At 33.3% G+C, this 26,271-nt stretch overlaps 1 protein-coding gene across 2 annotated transcripts in view; it reads left to right on the top strand.

The window, feature by feature from the left end:
- Positions 1-26,249, top strand: part of LOC110992313 (adenylyl cyclase 78C) — a 63,188-nt gene extending 36,939 nt beyond the window's left edge. Inside the window, exons 5-30 of one of the 2 annotated variants that reach the window (XM_045629819.1) lie at positions 5,900-6,022; positions 8,845-8,923; positions 9,245-9,321; positions 9,884-9,976; positions 10,259-10,301; positions 10,466-10,618; positions 10,988-11,184; positions 11,421-11,613; positions 12,019-12,162; positions 12,731-12,810; positions 13,022-13,171; positions 13,364-13,500; positions 14,671-14,838; positions 15,007-15,109; positions 15,918-16,004; positions 16,793-17,001; positions 18,966-19,154; positions 19,391-19,657; positions 20,208-20,442; positions 20,765-20,885; positions 22,051-22,157; positions 22,249-22,363; positions 22,650-22,795; positions 23,310-23,520; positions 24,196-24,286; positions 24,521-26,249. In XM_045629819.1, the coding sequence (XP_045485775.1) occupies positions 5,900-6,022; positions 8,845-8,923; positions 9,245-9,321; positions 9,884-9,976; positions 10,259-10,301; positions 10,466-10,618; positions 10,988-11,184; positions 11,421-11,613; positions 12,019-12,162; positions 12,731-12,810; positions 13,022-13,171; positions 13,364-13,500; positions 14,671-14,838; positions 15,007-15,109; positions 15,918-16,004; positions 16,793-17,001; positions 18,966-19,154; positions 19,391-19,657; positions 20,208-20,442; positions 20,765-20,885; positions 22,051-22,157; positions 22,249-22,363; positions 22,650-22,795; positions 23,310-23,520; positions 24,196-24,286; positions 24,521-24,899 (3,897 nt within the window). In that variant the 3' untranslated portion in view covers positions 24,900-26,249. Of the gene's footprint in view, positions 1-5,899; positions 6,023-8,844; positions 8,924-9,244; positions 9,322-9,883; positions 9,977-10,258; positions 10,302-10,465; positions 10,619-10,987; positions 11,185-11,420; positions 11,614-12,018; positions 12,163-12,730; positions 12,811-13,021; positions 13,172-13,363; positions 13,501-14,670; positions 14,839-15,006; positions 15,110-15,917; positions 16,005-16,792; positions 17,002-18,965; positions 19,155-19,390; positions 19,658-20,207; positions 20,443-20,764; positions 20,886-22,050; positions 22,158-22,248; positions 22,364-22,649; positions 22,796-23,309; positions 23,521-24,192; positions 24,287-24,520 lie in introns of both variants that reach the window. The other variant, XM_022258072.2, reaches the window with a different exon arrangement.
- The last annotated feature ends 22 nt before the right edge of the window (positions 26,250-26,271 follow it).

Here is a 26,271-nt window from a genome sequence, read left to right as displayed (position 1 = left end):
TTTGGCAGATCAGCTGGCTATTAACTAAAATATATAAGTCACTTCAATTGTTAGGTCACATAACTAGAGCTAATAAATATTCTCACCTCAACATTGATATAATATACAAGTCAAGGACTATCCAAATAGTTCTAAATAGCGTAAAATCATAAGCGCCAGGTAAAACACGATAATGAAAGCTGAAACAGTGTTATCGTGAACTATTGATAACTGATAGCGAGACAGGGTATTAATGCGTTTGAACAGTGATACGGGACACTTACCTTGCTAGACCAGCAATCGTGGGCGGTTCGTGACATTACATAGATTAAAAAGTAGTTGGTTTATGTTTGTAGAAGTTATATAGGCTTTTAAATGTGAGTTGCCATCGCCTTAAGGTCAAAATGGTAGCATGATAAAGTCTATGCGCTATAAAATGTATGATATTTACTTATTTTCAGAAGTTTAAGTTATAATCCTAGCTTAGTAGGAGATAAGTATCACTAAAAGGCTAACTAAGCTTCTAAGTAATTTATGGGATTGTTAGCACTCCAATTATAAAATACTAAAGTAAAAAGTCTTACTTAATGTATAATTAAAAAAGCGGTTAATTTTTAAATAATCAATGTGAATTGGCTCTGTCTAAAAGGCTCTATGCTTATAGAATACAAATACACATTTTTTTCTATAATAAAATTAGTAGACATTTAATAATTCTTAAAGCTGATAAAATATGTTCGGTTTTATTAATATTTGGTTTTTATTCGTTGAGTTCAACGTAATTTACGAGGTACTACGCGCCTTGAAATTGAAAGTTCCGACCGCTTTACCGCTATTTATGTTCATAACTTTGTTTCTAATGAGCAGGTCCTTTGATCAATTCGCATTGGACAAACACAAAGATGGAAGCATTTGCTTGCTTGAAAATGTAATCATGATCTTGAAATCTCATTTAAAAAATATTAAGTTTTAAGCGCAATATTGCTTTTTATAAAAACGTTATATCAAACGACTGAGAGTAATATAACAGACGACACTAGTGTTGTACCTACTGAATATCTTTTATTATTTTTTTCGTATAATACTGTCTGTACTTTTTTATGTTTGTAATATTGGTTCTTTCGATGATTGAAAACGTCGTGAGTAAACTAACACGCCTTAGAAACAAAATTGATGATGTATATGATCCGCCAGTGCTGCGCAAGTATGAAGCCTTGCCCTTATATAAGCCCCATTATTACTATGTTAATATTTATTGATACAGTAGTTAAGTATTTAAGTCATTTAAATCATTAAAAGGCCTCAAAATTCACATTACCAAAACACACAAGAAATGCCTTAGTCAAACCTGTTCAATCTCTAAAACCTATCCCATTATTGCGAGTGCGCCCACTTATGTAGCCAACGATCCAAGTCCTTTTCATACATATCTTAGCCATTTAAAAAATAGTATACCAATAGTTAAAAGAATCCCTCGAGGAGCACGAATAACTGTTGCCACACATTTGACAAAATTAATCAAGAAATGTTACATCAACAATTGTACTCAAGACTGGCAGAACCTATTTTTATTTACATACAGCACACTACATACAATAAAAACTGATGAACAGAATTTATCATTGACACAAAAAATTAAAAATAACTGTGACGTAAGCTCCTTGCCTTCTCTTGCACCTTTAATCAAGCATGATGCCCCTCGTAATCGCAACAAACTTATAGAAAACAAAATTTGTGACGGAGATCTTAAAGGTGCCGCTCGCCTTTTGTTCTCCAACGACGTGCTATCACCAGACACCCCTGACACCCTTCAGGCTTTACGGACAAAACATCCCTCAGCTCCAATAAACCCATATTTTTTCGACCCACCAACAGCAGGTCAAGCATGCCTACACATTCAAAATAAAGATGTTAATTATGCCATTTTATCATTTAAACCTGGTTCGGCATCAGGATTGGATGGGATAACACCCCAACATTTAAAAGACTTAACATCGCATTCTGTGGGTGATGCAGGCGAGCAACTAGTAAATTCGTTAACAAAATTAATAAATTTTATGTATTCAGGTAAAATCAATGCAGAAATTGTTCCCATTCTTTTCGGCGCGAACCTCATTGCCCTCACAAAAAAGGATGGAGGCGTGAGACCAATTGCTGTTGGTTCAACACTAAGACGTCTGGCTTCAAAAATTGCTGTTCGACATATTTTACCAAAATTAAATTCAGAATTTGAACCCGTACAGTTAGGTTTCGGTGTAAAAGGAGGGTGTGAGGCAGCCGTCCATGCCCTACGCTCTTTCCTAACTTACGGCAAGCCAGACGTGTTGCTAAAAATTTATGTAAAAAATGCTTTTAATTCAGTTAATAGGGATACCCTGTTGACGGAAGTAAAACAACATATACCTGAAATATATAATTATCTTCTTCTCAGTTACGCTGATCCAACAAAATTGTTATATCGTACAAATGAACTGTCCTCAGAAGTAGGTTGTCAACAGGGTGATCCCCTTGGGCCTGCAATTTTTAGTTTGGCAATAAATAAAATAATCAAAAATTTAAATTCAAATTTCAACGTTTGGTATTTGGACGACGGCACACTAGGAGGTGATGTGGACACTGTTTTTTCGGACCTATTTTTAATAAAATCTAAATTTGAAGCCATTGGTTTGCAGCTAAATCTCAGCAAATGCGAACTGTTCATAAATAACTGCGACTTAAATTTAAATACAGTAACACAAAAATTTCAGATTTTGGCTCCAAATATTAAAATAGTTAATAGTAATTCCCTTTACCTTTTAGGTTCTCCAATTTTTGATGAATCTATTTTTGAATATATTAATAATTCTATTAATAAATTTAAAAATTCTGCTGATCGTCTCCTTGAAATTAGTCCGCATTATGCACTTTGCATTTTAAAAAACTGTCTTTTTGTCCCAAAATTTACGTATGTGCTCCGTTGCTGCTCCTTTTGGAATCACCCAGATCTTTTGACACAAGTAGACGACGTAATCAAAATTAGCTTAGAATCGCTTCTTAATATACAGCTGAACGAGCAATCGTGGACCCAAGCATCATTACCAATCCGTTATGGTGGTTTGGGGATTCGCAAAATTTCCAGTGTCGCTTTACCAGCCTTCCTATCTTCTGTCCATAGTTCAGCAAATCTCATAAGTCAAATTTTTATGGGCATCCCCTTCAAACTTTGAGATTGCTGGCTTGGAAGAAGCTAGAAACGCTTTCTTAATTGCATGCCCAGGTCAAAATTTTCCATTTTCTCTAAATTCACAGAGGAGCTGGGACGACATAGACAGTAAAATTACTTATGACAATCTTTTGAGCCGTAGTACAGGTTCAGCACGTGCTAGGCTTTTGGCCGTGGGTACGCATGAGGCCGGCTATTGGCTTCACGCTTACCCTTCGTCAAATACAGGAACATTTCTTGAACCTGACACGCTCCGAATCGCAGCCTGTCTGCGGCTTGGGGTACCGGTCTGCGCTCCTCATACTTGTCCCTGTGGCAGTGATGTCGACAAACTAGGACATCACGGACTATCATGTCAAAAAAGTGCTGGCCGCTTCTCGAGACATGCCGCACTCAACGATATCATACATCGGTCCCTTGCCACCGTCAACGTGCCTAATCTACTTGAGCCGACTGGAATTGCTAGAGACGATGGCAAGAGACCGGACGGTATGAGTTTGATTCCATGGAAGATGGGTCGGGTTTTGGTATGGGATGCCACCTGTTCAGACACACTGGCCCCTTCCAATCTTCATGGAACTAACAAGAGAGCTGGTGCGGCTTGTGATGCGGCTGAAAAAGCTAAAGTCTGCAAATACAGGGGTCTAGGCTCTGAATATGATTTTGTCCCATTCGGTGTCGAGACCCTTGGTTCGTGGGGTCCTAGCGCATTAAAGCTTTTTAGGGAATTATCAAAAAGGTTAGTCGACATCACAGGAGAACGAAGAGCTGGCAGCTACCTCGCACAAAGAATTAGTCTAGCTATTCAAAGAGGGAACGCTGCTAGTATCTTCGGAACCTCGCCTAAAGGGACTCCTTTTAATAATATTTTTTAATAATTAAATTTTAAGGTTAGTTATTAGATATATTTTTAGTTTGTAATTGTATATTAATATAATTAAATATAGAATAATTATTATAAATAAATAAATATATAACAATAAATAATATATGCATTCTCAATATTAAAATATAAATAAATAATGTCTACTAATTTCATAACAATATTTATGTCAATAAAATCTTCGGTTTACGTTAACATAACTATGACTATAAAATAATCACTACATATGACGTAACATGTATGTTTTGTAGACACACAATTTTATAGATAAATTAATCTAACGAAAATACTTACTTAAAAGTTGCGCGTTAATTATACGTTAGCTACATTGACTTTTTATTTTAGGGGTACCACTAAAAAAGGAAAAAAGGATATGGGAGTGCTAATGAATGCATACACATGTAAATAAGCATATAATATTAGGATTTGTCTTTCGAAGAGCATCAACGTTCACGAACATTTAAGTTATTTCAAGCCTGTATAATGTGTTGATGACAAGCATCCCTGAGTTTAATTCGTCTGGGTCTTATATCGGAGCGCATTCAGAATAAATTTACACGGTTTTTATACTAATGGCACTTACTTATCCTTTACATCCTTTAATGTAATCAAACGAGGTGTGTGTTACGGATGGTTGCATACATAAAGCTAGAAACGGGTGCTACAGCTTGCCTGCTACATTGTAGAAGTTTGTCGGTGAATTATTAGTAATCTCAGTGTTGTGCAAGAATTCAGTTTATGCGTACCAAACAACTATTTGAGACGGGTGAGACGAAGGTTATTTGTAGTCCCTTGGCGGGCTGGGCCCCCTTAAGAAGGGCGTTGGGAGTACTAAATACCTACAGTCTCCGAAGCGATAGACATTTTTATGTTCTCAGAGCGAATTTGCAAATATGACGTTAATTATTCTGTTACGGTATTTAAGTTACACAACTATCGCATTGGGTATTAGGTTATTTAGTAATAAAAAAACCTGAATAATAATAATAATTACAAATTCAAAACCCAAATGTGATTGGGGGATGAAGTGCCTGTAACAATAACATTCCCTATTATTATTTTTACTTATCCGTGTTCTATACCTAAATATAATATATTTTTTAAACCAGTTTTTTTAAGGTAAATTATTTGTAAGTATCTAAAGTTCGTAACTTAAATACTTATAAGTGATCATTGCGTATAGTAACGTATATGTTGTAATATAAAAGAATTGCAAACGCGAGGGAATACGATATATAACAGGCAGTGCTACGACTACGAACGCTACGACGCAAGCATTTAATTTAACTTCTAAATAACTCTCGTATTATATAACATGAAACTGCATATATGGGTGGAACGTACTCTTTTATTTGTATCAGATTTAACGCACATGATTATATCTGCTTTAATTTGGCTTGTCATTGTTATCAGGATAGGAAAAAAAAGAGTGTGTGTACTTATGTACATGCGTTAGAAGTTATACTTCTTTGGCGTATCGAAAAAATAAGTAGAATGCAGTAAATTAACGATAAATATTAAAATTAATCAAAAAGATTTAATTTAAATAAATTATTAGTAAATACTATATGTATATGAAATTGATTTAAAAACACCAAAATAATATTTATTTATTCACACTGTTTAATTGTACTGTTACGAAACACGTGTTCTAAATATAAAAATACTAGAATATACAACGTGAACATAGTTAGGTCGATTTCCATGCCACCTTTTAGTATAATATAAAAAGAACTAAATACTCTAAGAAGACAGGTACCGTTTTTTATTCCACGTGAATCCTGCCTATTCAGGTGGAATTAAAGCAATAAATATGAAATTGTTTGATTTTTTAGGGCAATTGCTGTGAGGAAGCGCGTGATGGTGAGGGAGACGAAGCTGAGCCACAGAATGAGCACTTGCCAAAAGCAGTTGCGGTTCCGACTGATACTACTGTATGTACACTACCAGAAGAACAGGTAACTTCAAACGTCCTATCATTTAGCTACTATTCATTAGGATTCTATAACAGATGTAATTCGCGAAATCACCATTTCAATAATACTAACAGTATTAAATATATTTTACCCTATATATACATATTTTTCAAAGCTATTGAAAATTTACATTCATTAATACATCTTAATTAATATAGCTTAAACGTGATTTAAATTGTATACACTTAAAACAAACACAGGGTATAGATTTTTTTTTAATCCTAACCAAAAACTTTCTACGTTGAAAATCATGAATTAGTGTTTTGTAACTATTATGCATTATTACACAATGATGAGTCATTATAACGACGCATCAATAATTCTCGTCATCAATTTGAATGAGCAACGGTTATCTGATCACATGTATGACTAAATATTGCCATTAAATGTGATTTTTGACCGCGGCAATGACTTTGATATGTTCTAGATAAACTTTTTTACGTATTCGTAAATAGCAGATTTAGGGCCTGTTTCATAATGTATGGATAAAGTACCAAATAGCTATGCAACACATAAATTATTCGGAAGATAAAAGTTCCAAATAAGATACTTCGCGTTTCATGACGAATAATCTGACAGTCTTGAAACGCAAAAATAGATACACGCTTTTTATCCTACCAATAAGTAATAAATAGCTTATTTGGAACTTACCCGGACATTGTGAAACAGACCCTAAGAGTAATGTTTTTAATGTATACCTATTATATATACATAGTACTTATTTCAGTCATTTAGCAAGTCAGATATTTACAATTATTTTTGGCGACACAAATATTTCGTGTTTACAATGTATCATATGTACCTAATATGCAACTAGTTTAAAAAAATCGATAAGCCAAAAAACATATCAATTAACATTTTCTGGTTTTACTGAATTTTATACAGGATCTTTTTGAAAAAAAAAATCATTATCATTATTAACGTTGGTAACCTGATGTAGACTTATGATTATTTGCTAGAATAGTTGTACAATTAGTTACAAATAACATAATACATAAAAATATACCTAATAACTAACCTTAAAATTTAATAATTAAAAAATATTAATAAAAGGAGTCCCTTTACGCAAGGTTCCGAAGATACTGGCGGCTTTCCCCCTTTGAATAGCTAGACTAATTCTTTGTGCGAGGTAGCTGCCAGCTTTGTAATGTTAAGTGACAAGGTCTTGTTTATAAAACTAGCAATTTAAACGACACACGCCATTAATTATCAGCTAAATTGGGTTTTGTGTCGCGTGTAGAAGCTGAGTACGGTATGAAGCTTTTGGGAATACCCTTACCTATCCTGTTTCATTCGTGAATTAACATTTTCGCTCACAAGTTTTCACATATTAAATTACTATTACTATCACACTTGATAAAATATAAAAATTTAACGTAATTTCGGATAAAATTTTTAAATGTTTTAATAAAACACTTTGTTTCAAACTGGGTAACAACTGACTTTGATGGTTTAAAGTATTAGCTTATTAGTTAGTTAATGTCCTAAAACCCCAAAGTGGGGCGTCCACAGTAAGTCTCCATCGCGTTCGCTCTTGAGCCTCGTATTTCTTTCTATGAGCTTATTGCTAACACAAAATTAGAGTATAGCGAAAGCGGTAAAATTGATTTATCTAAGAGTATATAAATCTAAATGACACTTATGACTTAACGAGAATGTTAAAATATAATTTATAAGTGTGGTTAAAACTCAAGTAGGTGTTGATTGTTGACATTTCGTTTACGCTTCTAATTATTTACTAAAATCTTTATATAATAACTAATGTTGGATTAGATAACTCGTGTGTATTTTAGCGTTTGTATCCCTCGTGATGTAGATGTAGGGATGGTGTAGATGCACCCTTAGGTCATGAATAACATACTACGCCTTTATCCTGCAACTTATGAAGCGGGAGTGATACCGACACCAATGCTTTTTGTATACAAGCTCGGTTTATTTCACTCAATTTCCGTAGCGATGTTGTAATGTCGGGATGGCGCAGTACAGAAACTGGTTTGGTTTACGCGAGTACACTTTAATAAATATAAACACGAATAAATTATACATTTCTCTATATTATATTTAATCAACTTATCTTCTCATGCCATACAAATAATGTTCTTATTAAATAAAGTAATATTAATTGTTTCTTTAAAATTCCGAATATTTGACAATATTTACAATGTGTGTTAATAAAAAGTTGCTTTGTGCAATTGCTTTGGGCAAGTCAACGAGATTAACCTTCGATTTTATATTAATCCGACCAAAGTAGCGTTTAGTAATTAAACGCAACGAATGGAATTTAATTATCCCAAATGGTAATAGCCCCCTATTACTTTACAGTTCATAAAGAATATACGTAGTTTATAAATATATGTAGTGTTAAGTAAATATAGGTGTGGCTAAATTATGAATCTACTATAGTTAATAATTTCTAAAACAATAAAGCATTCGTGTTTATACATACACAATAAAATCATTAAGAATAAATTTCAGAAAAAAATTACGAATGAACCTAAACGAATCGTATATCCTAATAAGCATTGTATAGCTTTTATACATGTGTATGGTTTGGTCGAACTTAATACAGGTTGTATTGAGATCCACGTCAAAAGCAATACTTATTTCAGTTTAGAAGCCACAAGGCGTATATGTATAATTGTCATAGAGACAAACCTTGAAAATTTCACGCAATATTGGTTAACGACCGATCTTGTCGCCAAACTCCAAAAAGTACACCGTTTCTTTATATATTTTTTAAGTTTTATAGGAAATTTATTATGGTGTAGAACTATTATAAATGTAATAAAAATATTGTTTTTCAGTTGCGAGTGAGTGACGATGACGGTTCTACAAACAGCGCTAGAAATAGTATCGATCCATTTCGTGCTGAAAGTGATCCAGGTAATTGAATAACCTATAGAGAAACACATTTATGAAAATATGCCCAAACTATCTTCATAAAAATGTATTTTATGAGATTGGCTTACATTCAATACGATATAGACTAGAAAAAGAATATTTTTTGAATTTCATCTTATATCTACTTATAACCATGTCTTAATCTACCTCTCATATCTCATAGTTGAATGTTTCGTGACATATATTTAAAGCCTACCTGGGATACGTCTAACTCTTAATAATATATGTACTTATATAACAATTAATTGATCAATATTAGTGGTACAGTACGTAACACTCTAAAAAAACTTGTTTTTTTTTTAGTGGCGACGGAGAACATGCTGAGAACTTGTCTTTACTATAAAGGAATCTACTGGCCATCAATAACAAATAGTTTTAAAGTAAGATAAATGTTTATTGTTTAAAAGTTCAGTTCTTTGACCTAGTTTAAGAAAAATAAACTTATAATATTTCTACTAATTTATTAAATGGTAACTTTGGTTGGAGAACGATATATTTTCTTATAATCAGAAGAATAAAACTTTATTTTAGAAGCTTTGCCGTAAAAAGCAGAAAACCAAAATTCGCAATGTACTGCATTTGTGTGTAATTAATAAAAATAGATGAATATATACATAACAACATGGGCCAATTATAAATCTTCACAAATAGTTCATTTTATATAAATATATATAACAAGAAGGTATCTAAACATTTCAAAAAAATTTTTAGTGTTAAACAAAACAATAACAATAAACAGAAAAACAAAATTTAATTTGTTGACACAAGTTAATCGGGTCATTTAGTTGTATATAAATATTTAAAAATATATTTAATCTTTGTATTAGCTAATTTTATTGACATGCGTACCTGTTAATACAAATACACATTTTCATGACTCTATTTTCCGCCCGTTTTCTTGTATTTTCTGATGCCAACTATATTTCTTCTTTATTTTTTTAGGACGAAACAGTGGAGTTGTCGTATCAAAGGTATTCAAGACGACAAAGGCAGAAGTCACTCATAATGGTCAACGTTGTGGACTTAGCATTGAAGGTAACTATAAACTATCGAATTTTCACCATTTCATTTTATTTCAATGTTCCAATAAAAACATTAACAATTTAAAAGGATAATATATTTGAATGACGATAGTAAAATTTTAAGTTAAATGAAAAGTTCACCTTGATGGAGTTACTATTACTACTTTTACTACTATTCACTGCTTAAAATTAGATAACCTTAGAAGAAATTATGGTTGGGTTTGATTGATATAAATAAGAACAATTATGAAACTTTTTTTGTATTATGAAATAACAAATATTTGTTTATTTTCAGATTTGTTTAGCTCTCATTTACACATTATCAAATCGAAATAAATGTAAGTTTTATTATTTAAGATTAATATAAATGTAATTAAATGATATTTTTTCTATACATAAATGAATTGATTTTCCAATATCTATTAATATTATATATAACTAATCTTGATAATTAGTATTTAACCTTTAGTTACAATATTCATTTCCATCTTTGGTATTACAGTAGAAGATGCTACTGATGCGTACAAAATAGCGTGGACCGCTGCCTTCTCATTGCTCAACATCTCAATATGTCTTCTTGGAGCGTGGCGATGCTTTGCCAATAACTACTTACATTGGGCCGCCGCTGCCACCTGGATACTACTCATTGCTCAAGGTACTTCTTCTGAAAGAAGATAGCGACAAGGCCGACCTTTGCCTTATATCTTTTGTAACTGATTTTTTATTTTTGTTATGTGCCTTCTTGTATAAAGTTATAAAGGATAAATAAATAAATAAGAATCGTATCCAGTATTTAATAATTTTACCATGTCATAACGACGTCATAAAGGTTTTTAGAAACATCGTTTTTAAAAGTTTGTGATAACACAAAAAAAAACATTTACTACGTTACAATGTAAAATTTAATAATTATAGATTTTAATGCATCTACCAGCTTACAACTTCAATAATTAAATAAATTTACAAGACTTGTATGCCTCTAGGGGTGGCTGCGACACCTAATATTATACTTCTGAATTTTTAGGCTTAAGCGGACAAGGCATAGGCTTCCAAGCACCAGAAAACCAAGTATGGTATATGCTGTTCATTATTTTTATTCCCTACGCTATGTTGCCGCTATCTCTAGGCTGGTGCATTGTTATTGGTCTGCTCTCATCGATCTCACACGTATTGGCAACTGCAATGGATGTTAAGGATATTATGGATAGCAATCCAAATGCCGTAAGTAAATAAAAGAATGTAAGAAGAATAGTCAAATTTCTACTGCCAATATTGCCTTTAAACGAAACTTGTGGCATTAAAACGACGTTAATTACATTTTGTCTTTATTTTGATTTCAAATCCAGAATCTTTGTAAAAGGTGTTAAAATTATTCTTATTAGAATAATATTATTTGTATATTGTATTATTTTAAATATCTTAATATTATTAATATAACATTTTTATATAATTGACAGGCTAAATCATGTGCTATGCGATTGTTGATCGCTAATGCGTTGTTGTATGGAGCGGTGAACTTTGCGGGGATGTATGCCAAGTATTTGGCAGACTGGGGTCAAAGAAAAGCATTCTTGGAGACCCGCCGATCAATGGTAACCAGACAACGAACGCAAAGAGAGAGTGATCGGCAGTGGAAATTATTTCAGAGTGGTGAGCATTGTTAATTTTATTTAAAATTTATTTTTATTTTTTGTACAAAAATCATTATTTTAAAGTTTTACTTTAAATGCTAAACTTTAAATTTCTTGTTAATGTTGTACAAAAATTAGTTTTTTTTTTAAATCTACCCGCTAACTATAGTGGATCTATGTTATAAAACATAAAAGAATAAAATGAAAAAAATATAGTATGGAATTTTCTTAATATGTGCTATAATTGAATTTGACGTCCATCAAATCCATCAATTTAAAGGCCGGCAACGCACTCGCGAGCCCTCTGGCATTGAGGGTGTCCATGGGCGGCGGTATCACTTAACATCAGGTGAGCCTCCTGCCCGTTTGCCCCCTGTTCTATAAAAAAAAAAAATCAAAAGTACATATGTTGGTTTTATTGCAGTTATACCAGATTTTTTAGCCAAAGAAATTTCTAGTCATGTATCGAAGGTGAAAGGGGAGTTTCAGGAACAACAGTTTAACAATTTATATATACAGAGACACGAAAATGTTTCCATTTTGTACGCTGATATTAAAGGATTTACCGGTAAGATTTCTAAATTTCTGCATCACAAGGTCTTCTATTTAAAAAAAAGTACATGCGTACAAAGTACACATGTCAGAAGTGAAACTTCTTTGTAAATTAATCATTACTAACGTAAAATTACCAATAGATGATCACGTACCAGTATATGTCACTCCACGTACTTCCATATATATATTCACACTGTTTACACGCTGTATACGTGCTAATGATAATTATTATAAATAAATAAAAAATCTCCGTTTACTCCACAAGATGTTATGCGACAGAATTGCAGAACTTAATATAATTAATTCTTATATGTAACTACTAAGCGAATACATCAACCAATAGCGTGTATTTACTCTATCTCCCACACACTCTCTTTCAATCAGTCTCAATCGCGCTCTCCATTATCTTCGACAAAAACGCTTCATATCTGCGTGACGTTTCATCTTTTAAAATTATATCTTCATGCGCCTTAAGAAGTTTCCTTTGAAACATTATTTCGCCTGCTATCACTAAAAATAAATGAAAATCATAAATATTCTATTAATTGATAGAATTACTTAGAGAATTATATTTACTTCAGAATTATCCAGCAAATGCAGCGCGCAAGAACTAGTCAAGTTGCTGAATGAACTATTTGCAAGATTCGATAGGTTAGCTTCGGTAAGTTTATTGTTTCAAAATATCAGTCATATGAAAATTAAATATTCCGAATAAAACCATCTAAAAGACTTCTTGAAGAATTGCTTACAGAAAATAAAAAATACATCTTCAATCCTATTGGTGATTTATTAATATATTGAAGTCTCTTCCGTTTTGATAGCAAGTGGGTTCATGATGAATGACGCGGTGGTAATATTTTTGATTTTCATAGGAGAACCATTGTCTTCGGATCAAGCTATTAGGCGACTGCTACTTCTGTGTAAGTGGTTTGCCAGAGAAGCGCAGCAACCACGCCTACTGCTGCGTCAACATGGGCCTGCATATGATACGAGCCATACGGGATGTCCGATATAACGCACAGGTGAGTTTATGGTTCCATGTCCTGGATGGGTCACAGTGCTTCCTTAGTATTACATCAGCTTAATTTTACATGTGCCGTATTAAGTTCCTTTCTTCCTATTTTTTATTTAAGTGTTTATTTAGTAAATGTATTGACTATGCCAAATGTTCTCTTTGTATCTAAAAACTTTTGATCAAATAATTTTTTATTAAGGTGGACTTAGACATGAGGATCGGCATTCACAGTGGCACTGTGTTGTGTGGCGTATTGGGCCTTCTTAAATGGCAGTTTGATTTGTGGTCACATGATGTCACACTCGCCAACCATATGGAGAGCGGAGGACTGCCTGGGTAAAATATTTTGATAATAAATAAAACTTACAATATACATGTTATTGAAATTCAATTTAACTTTCAAATGCTCGTTGTATGTTCAAATTATGATACGTATGTATTTGCATAAAAACTACACAATTGTAATTGGAATTACAGGATATCACAATTTTGAAGGTAATATTTTATGCAAATTACATATGTCAATAATTATTTTTAATTTATTTTTGATACTAAATATTCACCTTGTGAGATCAGTACCACAAAGCCTTGTCTTCGCCTTCTATATTGTTTAAAAGAATTCTACAATATCGAGACACAGCATCACTACATATTATAAAACAAAGTCGCTTTCTCTGTCCCTATGTCCCTTTGTATGCTTAAATCTTTGAAACTACGAGTTGTATCAAAATTATGTACTAAGTATTGTTCACATTGAAAAGGTCTACAGAAAAGTCCGTGATGGTATATGTCTATCTCTTATGGATAACCCACATTTTTATATACAACGTTCACAGATTTTCTGTAGTGTATTTAGTATCAGCATTGCACCCGTGCGAAGCCGGGGCGGGTCGCTAGTTTTTGATAAAATGCTACGAAGCCCGCCATTTTTTGAACGCAACGTTCTTCGTAAACGAACTACATATCCCACCTCTTTAAAATTAGTATTATTAACCATGAATGAATAACTATCAAATCATTGTGTTGATGATACTTAAATTAAAAATAGAATCCATAATTATTAATACTTTTACAAAAAGAGTACACGTTGTTTCGTATTTTAATTTCCTATGTTACTAATCTGTGGTAGGCGCGGCGAAGGGCTTTGGCGCTAATCGCAATAAACAAGTTTGGTTATAACTTATACTAAGCATTGATAGAAAATAGAATGGAATAGACTTTAACTTTGTTTAGAGTTATAATTATGAATTATAGAAGTTATAATTACCTAATGAGATAATTGGGTAGGTAAAATACGAAGTAATTTCAATTCTTTTCGAATTTTCTTTATTAAAATATCTCAAACAAAACAATTTTTAAACAGTCGGCTCCGTGTTCGTTTGACTGCCATCAAACATTACTAAAGAAAACCATAAACAATGATGTATTATTGTATTTTATTTGTTACATCTCAAAGGAAGTTCTAATTTTCATTAAATCTAATTATTTTGTAATATTTGTATACAGTCGGGTCCATATATCAGCAGCAACCCTAGAATGTTTGAACGGTGCGTTCGAAGTTGAAAGTGGCGACGGCCAAGCTCGAAATCCTTATCTAAGAGAGCTAAACATTGAAACGTACTTAATAAAAAGCACAGAAAGACCACGACCAACAAGGAATAGATCTCGGGTACTGTGAGTATTATTCTGTGTAATTTAACTTACGTGTAAAAAAATCCTTTGATTACTAATAAAATTACATGCTCTTGTTTAAATGTAACGACAATTGGTCCCGGATTCTAATTCCTATTAACTTCTACAATGATCATTGAAGCTGCAAATGATGATTTATATTTTTTTTAGTCCAAACCCACATCAAGCTAATGGTCAAACAACAAGGAGGACAAGTGGCAGCGTCGACGAAGAGTTGACTACTGATTGGACACCGGAAATGCCTTTTCAGAGTGTATGTACATAGTTTCTTTTTGTAAATGTAACAAGTATTTATCGTGTGTTTTTGCACTACATATACATATATATAAAGATAAACGCTTAGGTAGTAACGCGCAGTGATGGGAAAATAGCACTCGTACTTACTTTGTAGGGAACGAAAACAACAAACACATCCATCCATCAGCCTGTCCCATTCGCAAATAAGTATATTTTGTTATTTTTGAAATAAATAGCTTCTTAAGGTGAATAATTTTTGAAATCGGTAAACAATTTATTCGTTAAAAATATATTTTCTGTTTATAATAACGTTGGATTAAATTAATCATGTCACACCAAGCAACACCCGTTCACACGTACGACATATTATGCTAGTCTTTACTCTAGAAATAAATAGAAATAAATAGCTTCTTAAGGTGAATAATTTTTGAAATCGGTAAACAATTTATTCGTTAAAAATATATTTTCTGTTTATAATAACGTTGGATTAAATTAATCATGTCACACCAAGCAACACCCGTTCACACGTACGACATATTATGCTAGTCTTTACTCTAGAAATAAATAGCTTCTTAAGGTGAATAATTTTTGAAATCGGTAAACAATTTATTCGTTAAAAATATATTTTCTGTTTATAATAACGTTGGATTAAATTAATCATGTCACACCAAGCAACACCCGTTCACACGTACGACATATTATGCTAGTCTTTACTCTCCTCGCCATTTCGTAGAGAGAGCGGATACATATAAATATCGTATTAAACCAAAACAACGTATTGAAAAGTACTAATTATAAAGTTATATTTGTATGAACATTTTCAGTATTTTAACAGCAGCGCGGGGATATTACGTCGTTGTCAAAATAGAAACAGTGATTTGCAAGAACTTGATATGGCTTCTATGACGGAGGTAAGTTTATAAATTGTTTCATAAATTCGGACCAACCTTAAAGAAAGTTTAAGTTATTTTGAATTTGAAACAAACGTTATATCGTAATAAATTAAAAAACGTATAAACTTTTAATATTAATCGTTCTAAACCTACCTTAAAGATTAGAAAAATATATTCTCAAAGTCTGGGCTGAAAATATCTTAAATTGAATGTTCTTAATTTTCGTAATGTATTATGATACTACTATCCATCCATAACTTGTTTTGCACATATGTTATATAACATATCTTATATTCGATGCGCAGCAAAACAATAATAATAATTAAGCCACATTTATTCCTTTAAAAAAAAATATTCACACACAAAAAATATATAAATCTATTTTTTCCAAGGACCTCTTATTGAGTATAGGCCTCCTCCAATTGACTCCATATCTCTCTGTTTTGAGAATTTTTCTCCGAATCCTCTCCACCAACTTCTTTAAGCTCGTCAGCCCTACGTGCAAGAATGTGACTCTTTCCAACTTGTTACCCTCTGTATACACATACTCTACATCTGCCATTGTCCATTCGAGCCGTTTGGCCCGCCCATTTCCACTTAAGTTTTTTGCAATAGGATCGTGCATCAATAGCCTTTATTTTGTTTCTTATTTGTTTACTTCTATTCTTATCCTTCAGTTTTAAATTGCGTTGCAGCAAAACAATAACTGTATCTATGTAACATTGGTTGAAATCCACTTTTTAATTACCAGTAATATCCTTTGCGTTTATAATTTAAACATTCATATAGGTTTTATTATTTACCAGGAAGATGACATAATAAACCACTCGATAGAAGTGAGCAGTAACCGTAAAATGCGGATAGAGCACATGCGACCATGGTCTTTACACTTCCGGGAGGCTTCGTTGGACGATCAGTTCGGACAATTGGACGAGACGACATTTAAGTCAAATGTCATGTGCTGTCTCGTTCTCTGGCTGTTTATACTATGTGTGCAGTTTATTATGCATTACAAGTAAGTTCTTTAATTATTTTATAAGTAATAAGTTAATGATAATACATCAGGATCTTGGTTTAAGTTTGCATCCGAACGTGTAGTTTTTGAGATGGATGGGTGTTTGAAGAGCTTGTACGAAAGGCACATAAAAATAACGTTAATTGATAATTCCATAGATACATATCGCGTTTCGAACGCACTGCCTGCATTTATATATTTTTATAATTTTCTTTGATTTTTCTCTACAAATGACATCGAATCTTAATATTATGTACTAGCGGACCCGATAGACGTTGTCCTGCATGATATTTCAAGTGATTAGGACATTAAACAAAATATTTAAAGTTATACAGAAAGGTAGTTACACTTTCTGACGTGAAACTTATCCAGGAGGATCTCGATAGGCTTGATGACTACTGCCAAATAAACAAATTATTCTTGAAATATAGTAAGTGTCAGCATATCGTGTTTACAAGAAAAACACATAACACAATCACCGCCAACTTCACCCTTGGATACCATGCCCTCGAACGTGTGCGGTCTGTAAGGGATCTTGGTGTCCTTTTTGACTCCAAATTAACCCTAGATAAGCACATAGGCTTAATTATTAATAAAGCCTACCGCATGTTAGGTTTCATAACACGAGTCACTAGACCCTTCAAAGACAAAACCACATACATCCACCTTTATAGGACGCTCGTGCAATCCCAGTTGGAGTACGCCTGTCCAATCTGGAATCCGCATTACGCTATATATGTCTCACAACTGGAGACTGTACAAAAGAAATTTTTACGCATTTTAAATTATCGGATGAATAGTGGTAGGGCTAATTACAAGGAACTTTTAAAAAGATATAAATTACCTTCTCTGAGTACTAGGCGTAATCTAATAGATTGTGTCACAGTGAGAAAAATATGCGTAAATGAAATAAGTTGTTCAGATCTTCTTGAACTCATTCCATTTAATGTTCCTGCCAGGTCTCTACGCTTACATAGAACTTTTAATTTTCAGACTCCCAGAACCAACATTGGGTTCCGCGAGCCTCTTCACAGGATGTGTTCTTCCTTAGATTCAATCAAAAACATTGACCCTTTTTCGCACTCCACTACTGCTTTGTTTAAGAATAAAATAAAGCAACTCTTAATGTCTTAACTTTATATTACTTTTATGTGTGTTGTTGTCATGTATTATTTTTTGTATCATATATAAGTATAACCTGTTGTAGATGCATCCAGTGTGTTTGTATTTGTTTTATTTTTGACTTTGTTTTTATTAAGGATGTCTCTGTTTGGTTTCCCAATAAATAAATAAATAAATTAAAGTACCGAGTGCAGCGCCATCTGCCGGGCTTATTTTCGAATCTTAACCATCCAGGGTTCCCCTCAAACCCATACAAAGTATCATTCCAATCGGTCCAGCCGTTTAAGAATAGTTCAATGACATACACACGTACAGTACAATTAAAGGTAGTTACTCGGTAAAGTGCGAGTACAAAAGACACGAATAATTATCGTACGTTATTTACTTTAACATGATTCCTTTTAACGTTCTCTCTTGCTAGACATTGAATGTCTCACGAATTTAATCATAATCTAGAGTAGATAATGATGACCACACATTGACCCAACTCGGGTCAACGTCTCATCACCAAAATGTTTCACTGAATTCTCAATCAGAACTATACCGCGATCCCTGAACACACTGTCCCCATTCGAGGGATTTGGTCGACTCTGATAGGACGTAACAATATTCGTACTTTTATTTTTATAAGTTTTATGTTTTAATTCTGTCACAATGTAGCGTCCAAATATTCCGATCAGATAGAATAATGTATAGATATATCCCGTACTTCGACTGTAAATATAATGGTTATTTATTACATACTACATACATAATGTATATTATATTACCCCTTTTTAATTGATACAAATAAACGCGCAATTATTATAGAATTGTTAAAGTATTTAAGTTTATATTTCCAGTTGTATTTGGGTGGTTGTGATCCTATTGGTGATGACTATACCTTTGGTGTTGTCATTTGTGCTCGTGATGGCTGAGGAGTTCCCGAACTACCTACCGCGACTCACCAAGATATCTACGGCACTTAGTGCAAATCGCATTCGCAGGAATGTGCATATCTGCAGCTTCGTGACCATTATGTCTATATCCAGGTATAATCTATAAAATAGTGCAGTATTTATAATTTAATATTTATATTTAAAATTAATAATATTAGTTGTTAGTTCTCGCCCGCTCTTGCCTGTGACATGCAAACTGGTAGTAAATGTAAATATAATTTATTATAATTCGTGTAAGAATTTCTGTGTCTTGTGTTAGTAATTAGGCATTAAGATTTTTTTTCATATTTCATAATCAAAATAAACTATCTATTACTCTCTTTTTCTAGCACCACGAAACTCTACGTCTGCCCAGCATCATTTCCCACCAACAACTTCACAGCCAATATATCAGATGACGAAGTCAAAGCCGGCGAGTGCTATCGACCAGAATACGTGGTGTTCACCTGGATCCTGTGCCTTGTTGCTCTCACATCCATACTAAAGCTGTGTTACCTGATCAAGACCTGCCTGGCGATCATTAATGTTGCCATGTACTCCGTTCTACTGTTTATCTTCTATAATGTCTACTATTTCGACAGCTTAAATACGAATACGTAAGTTTATTTTTTAAGATTGAGAATTCAAGTGCTCTTTTTCATAGCTCATATAACTATATATAGAATTTCGGGTGAAACTTAACAGTTTAGAAAGTACCCAGATTACTTTAGGTACTTTAAGGTCCTTAAATATAACATGAGATTATAATGCGAAATTCGTAATTACAGAATGAGAATAAAAGAAATATTAATATTCATCTGCTCAAAAACATTTACCTAGAAAGACGTATTGTGAAGTTTTTATACTGTTGATAGAATTAATAAATATCTATTAAATTACCCTTTTCTGCCGTTATTTGACAAGAATTGCTTCCCCTTCGTTCTTTACGATCACCATTTAATTTTACATAATGCTAGTAAGCAATCACCACATGAAATAGATCATAATATCTTCTAAAACTAAGATAAAACAAATGTTTGGTGTATCAGCAGTAGGCATAATCAAGAAATTCAAGCAGAACTTGTACACGAGTATGATGGGGCTAACCTTCAATGTTCGATATTTTACAAAACATACCAAAATAGAAAATGAATTATCCAATTGCAGGCAACTCCCGTTCTACGTCCAGATGATGATCCTAATGGTGATGTTCCTGGTGATCGTAGTGTACCACGCGCGATTAGTGGAAGTGACGTCACGCCTGGACTTCCTCTGGAAGCTGCAAGCGGAGCATGATCTCAAGGAGATGAAAGAGACGCAGAGGATGAACCGGCACCTCTTGAAGCATATATTGCCGGATCACGTGGTGAACCATTTCCTAAGCAAAGATCGGTGTCCTGATGTAAGTTGTAAATTCGAAACCAAAATTTAATTAAAAACTGTTCTCGGTGTACAACAAAAATAGACTTAAACAATCGGACAGTATTCAACTTATTGAGATGTTTTTGCTCAATAATTACACATTCGAAGTATTTATATTTATCTAGAATACAATAGTATACAATATAATCTTTACCCAAACTAATAAATATAAATATAAATGTAAAATTAATGGGGCAGCATTACCTCGCCGTAATGCGTTACTCATATGGAAAATACATAATTTATTATAAAATTGTCTCACCATATATTTATGATGTAAAAGTTATGTTTTAATTTGACAGGAGTTGTATTCTCAATGGCGGGACGAAGTAGGCGTGATGTTTGCGGGTATTCCCAACTTCCACGAATTCTACTCGGAGCAAAAGGCCGTGGATTGCATGCGACTACTCAACGAGATTATTTGTAATGTACCTTTTAAATATTTATTTCTCACACTCAGCATTATTATTTAAATCTTTAATATAGTAATATTAAATCACCTCACGCCAGAAGCAGTAACGCATTAACCACAATATTAATAAAATAATCTTGCTTACACTTATGATACCGAAGCCAATTTAAATGCATTTCGATACCTTTGATATAGATTCTATTCTTTATAAAAAATCTTATTAAACTTATGGTTTTATGGACGTCATAGCACCTCGACAGGAACATAGTCATCTAATGGAATATATAATCTATATATAATTCGTGACATTTTCACTCGCTATACTCCTCAGAAACAGCAGATCACCGATTTTCATGATTTATTGTAAATATTTGGGATGTCTGGTAATATTTTTATACCTACGTGATAACGGTGGCCCAGCCCGAATTTTTATGATTTGGCATACAAAAACATTTAACCCAGTGGTAAATTGGGTGACAGTACACCCAATTTTATAGCCATATTGGTAATACAATTACAATATATACACTGAGTTGATTCATTATCAATTAATCACTAGAAATTTCATGATCACTTGCTTTTTCTGATACGCAAGGAAATCGGCTTTTTGTGCCCGACACACGCCATCGACTTTATGGGTCGAAGTCAGGCCGGGGTCCTCAAGGTTTTCCATTTCCGTGCAAGGCAATGCGCACAGACAGAAAGTCAATAGGTGCATAGCCTTCAAACTTACGGCTGAGAGTCGGGCGAGGCTACTAGGCCGAAACATCTCTCATATATAATTAAAAAACTTTAATCGGTATTTAATGTTTTGTCCTTAGTGTCATCTTATTCAAAATATATTGGCTTCAATTTTTAACTACGACCAACATTACTATTTATTATTAGTTGCTTATACATAACGAAATCTAGTTTAACTTTTGGTTCTCCTTAAACAAGCTTTAGCTTGAAATTGGTACATATGATGGATGAATTAACAACAATACGGTAAAAATTATAAAACTTTCAAGCAAATGTCTTATTATAATTAAGGAAATATCTTCGGAACCTTGCATAAAGGGACTCATTTTCTAAATATATTTTAGTTATTATATTTTTTTTAGGTTAAGGCTGTTCTATTTATTAAATGCTTATATTAGAACATAAGAAATGCAATAAAGTATATTTGTTCTATAGTTGACTTTGACAAACTGCTGATGCAACCACGTTTCAAAAGCATTGAGAAGATAAAAACAATTGGTGCTACATACATGGCTGCTTCAGGCTTAAATCCCGATCATAAGGTAAGACCTAAGAAACTTCACTATATATTTGTTCTAGGTTTACAGTATATTTAGCTGGGTAGCGTAGTTTTATGAATAATTTGTATTTCAGAAAGGAGATGACGATTGCGAACATCTTTGTGCTTTAGTCGACTATGCCTTCGCTCTTCGCGATGCATTGGAAGAGATTAACAAACACAGTTTTAATAAGTTCCGCCTTCGAGTTGGTAAGAATATCTTAAAATCAATATTAAAATACAATCATTCTTATTTTTATCATTGATTTACTTCTTCTTTTTTGTAATTATATTCAACTAGCCACTCGTAAATCATTATGTTGAAAACCAGATACATTTAGTAGCCTTATTCTTAAATATACATATCGTTTTAAAACTGCCTGCCCCGATCCGCACAATAATTTTGGATTTATTTGAAGTCGTATCCCTTACGACTTAAAATATTTAATGCATGTGTGTTATTTTTTAAGTATTCTAAAAATGTTACATTGTAAAGGTATCAGTTGCGGGCCATTAGTGGGCGGAGTGATTGGTGCTCGTAAGCCCGTGTATGACATATGGGGGAATACGGTGAACGAAGCCTCGCGTATGGAGTCCACTGGGGCTATGAATCGCATACAAGTAACCAAATACACTAAACAAGTGAGTAGTTCTTTTCTAAAGTCACATTTTTAAGAAGTCTCGATTTTCAGTACATGGCTTGTTATGTGACCATTTATTTATAAATGTTTTTTTTAGTGACTTCTTTAATTTAAAATTGAAAGGATTTTTTCTGAATTTTAGAAGCATTTTGTTACCTTGGTGATATTTATTTTATTGGCGCCTTCGAATAATTTGGTAAAATAATTTATAAGGTACTTCTAATACTTTACGTCTGACATCGAAATTAATTACAATTCTTATCAAACTATATAATAAGTATCTATGCCTTCTAGTATTAATTAAATATGTATACCTACTATATATATAGTAATTAATCTAATACACATTTACGGTAAAGTACTCTTTTCAATCGAATTTGGTTAATATGCCTAATTGTCCACACTTTTCTTTCCATATAGAAAATCATCCTTTGAACGGCTATTAATCAGCCTTTCAACGACTCCATATAGTTGTAATTGTACAACTATTAATAGGCAAATTCAATTAACCATAGATGCTAGAGCGTCGCGGATATGGAGTGGTGCTCCGAGGGACGGTTGCGGTGAAGGGCAAGGGACACATGGAGACGTGGTGGGTGAGCAGCTGTCGAGGAAGAGGAGCGGGGCCGCCCCCGCACCCACCAGCGCCCCGCTCTCTTGCGGCCCTCGTCTACACCATGCTGCAGGCCAGGCGGAGGATCTATACACACCCCTTGGATGTGGCCAGTAAGTGATTTTCTGTAGAAAAAGAGGGTAGCAGAGGGCAATCGGGTATGAGGTTCATTAGATGTTAAATGATACTGCTGCCCATGAACACTCAATTTCGGAAGGCTAGTGCGTTGCCGGCCTTTTGAACGTAAAGAATAAGTTTTAACCAAAAAGCTTGAAACATACATGTGAATAACGCGGATTTTAATCTCTATCAAGATCAAAGTTTAGAAATTTTTTTTTGGAATCAGATGCCATGGTTAAAACGGCACTCTGTTTCGCCAGGTACTCCTTGGTAAGGGGAACGTTTGCGCATGTGCTTTAAGTAACTTAAAAACGACTTTTGCGCATCTAATGACACTAGCAAACTTATTTTCTGCCAACACTAATGCTAATTGCACTAATATTGCCATGCGCTATCGAGTCGACACTGAGAGGAAACGCAAGATTTGTGCAGGAGAAATTGGTTCCTTGAGTCTTTAGTTGTGCATATGTTACTATTTGTGACTTTAGTGATATAAATTTTGCAGAATATTTCAAAAAACAATTAAAAATTATTATTAAACTAAAAAGTTACCATTCTTATCTCGGTCAACCCTTTTTATATGGATTTGACTACTTGAAGCAATATTGCGAAAGCTTTAAATTATTGAGAACAATAATCCAAAATAATGATGAAAATATTTATAGCAGCGAGTGACAGCATTCTACGTCGACGCACGGCACGGTCAAACCGCCCGACTAACTTAAGGCGAGCGCACACACGACACGAACAGAGCACCACGTTAGTATATTTTTGATTAATTATTGCGGTCAACAATTGTAAAGTTTACAGCGAATGAGTATGAGACTGATTCAGTTTAAAATACGCCCTTTTGTTTAGATTCTTAGTTCGGGGTTTCTGATTTGAAATTTTAAGAAAACCATTTGTTATGCATTTTCTTTACTCCTCACAGCTCTTGGGTTGACACATTTGATTTACAACCAGAAACTATAATAATAAATATTTAATACACAGCAACGGTCTTGACGTGGAGCTGGGGATACGGCCGCACTCCAGCAGCATGGTTTCTCGAAGACCCCACATGGCACCCCCAGTGGTGGGCAGCCTCTCTGCCCCACACACTCCCACAGTACCCCACGACTCTCCCGAACCCATCCCCACTAAACTGGGTATCGGAGCTCGTTTAAAAGCCGCCAGCTTCTCCTACAAAACCAGGCCGAGTCTTCGCTCCTCGAAGATTGTGGAAGATAAGGAAGGTTCTGGAAACAGCATTTCAAATGGGGCACCGGGCTCCTTTCGATTCCGTTCCGTGACGACTGGCTCCTTCTTCAGAAGCAGGAAGGAGAGGAGAAGAGAAGTCAGCGAAGAGAAAGAGGTCACAACTCGAATGTGAAGGTAGGGTTTACTACTCGTTGATCTTGTCTTTGATGTTCATACACGTTAAATAATAAAAACATAAGTCAAATTGATAACCACTTCTTTCTTTTTTGAAGTCGGTTAAAAAATTCTAACAGATTTATAAGCATAATTATCTTACTGTACGATCTATGTGTCTTGTGGATAATAAATTCGCGTGTATATCCGTTAAAGAGTATTTCTTAGATCTTTTAGGATTAAGGTATATCGTTCCTTGCTCAGAATTTCTGTGTCTATCATTTTGAAAGATTACTAACGTTTAAGATCTGTGTCAAATATTTGTATTGAAACGTGCGTATGCCATTGGCACGATTTACTATATAACTTTAAATTCATTTTGTTCCAATAATCATGGTATATTATAATATTTATCATCATCAATTATTTGTATGATAAATATTATAATATACCATATAATATGTGTTTGATAGTTCAAGAAGATGTATCGAGCTGCTTATTTATGTATACTTAAATTAATTATATTATTATATAGATTTGAATGGCAAGCGAGATAATTGTATATTAATTCTATATAGTTATTTGTTACATTCGAGTTCTATGTTCAAACAGTCGTAATTACAAGGGGTCGTTGATTTAAGAAATTCAACGTTCATTATAAAACCTTCGGCGCTTAGCGATTAGAAGTTATTGCTTTAATAGAGAATCGGTGATCGGTGCCATTATTTTTATTTTGAAATCTATCATATTATAATATAATCGCACAAAGCATAAAAAGTTGCTTCCAATTAATTATTCATTCGTGTCATTAGATTTTAATTAGTGATAATTACATGACAAAGATAATCTAGCAAATGTAGAAATGCCAAAGTTTATATTAAATTAATTTTTATAAGATTTAAAGGGGATGTCAAAACGCTAAGTCTTCCAAAGGAAGAGATAGTCAAGTATTTACTGTGTATTATTTATTATGTTAGTGTTTATGTGTGCATTGTGTAATTGAGTTCTTGAAATATTGAATGTTTGGGACCAAGCGACATTTGATTTACCAAGTTTTATAAACCATGAACATAAGAATGGATACCAATATATCTCATCTCCCAAACAATATATAGTTATGACATTAACGAAAGACTTACTAATGTTTATTCACTAAATGTATAACAAATAGTCATTTATATTTTTTTTATCAATTATTTACTTATTTTAAAATCTGCAATTCCATTTTACCAAATAAAATGATCTCGTATCTGTAAATATTATTGGGATCTGATATACGTAATGTGTAGTCAATGTTTTATAGATTTTTGTATTGATGTTAGATTTTAATAATAAAATTATGAAACCAAATATTTAATTAATAATTGTCAAAAATTAATCCACCTAAAAGA

This window comes from Pieris rapae, chromosome 10, assembly GCF_905147795.1.
Source record: "Pieris rapae chromosome 10, ilPieRapa1.1, whole genome shotgun sequence".
Classification (NCBI taxonomy): Eukaryota; Metazoa; Arthropoda; class Insecta; order Lepidoptera; family Pieridae; genus Pieris; species Pieris rapae.
This window is presented reverse-complemented; position numbering and strand designations above follow the sequence as displayed.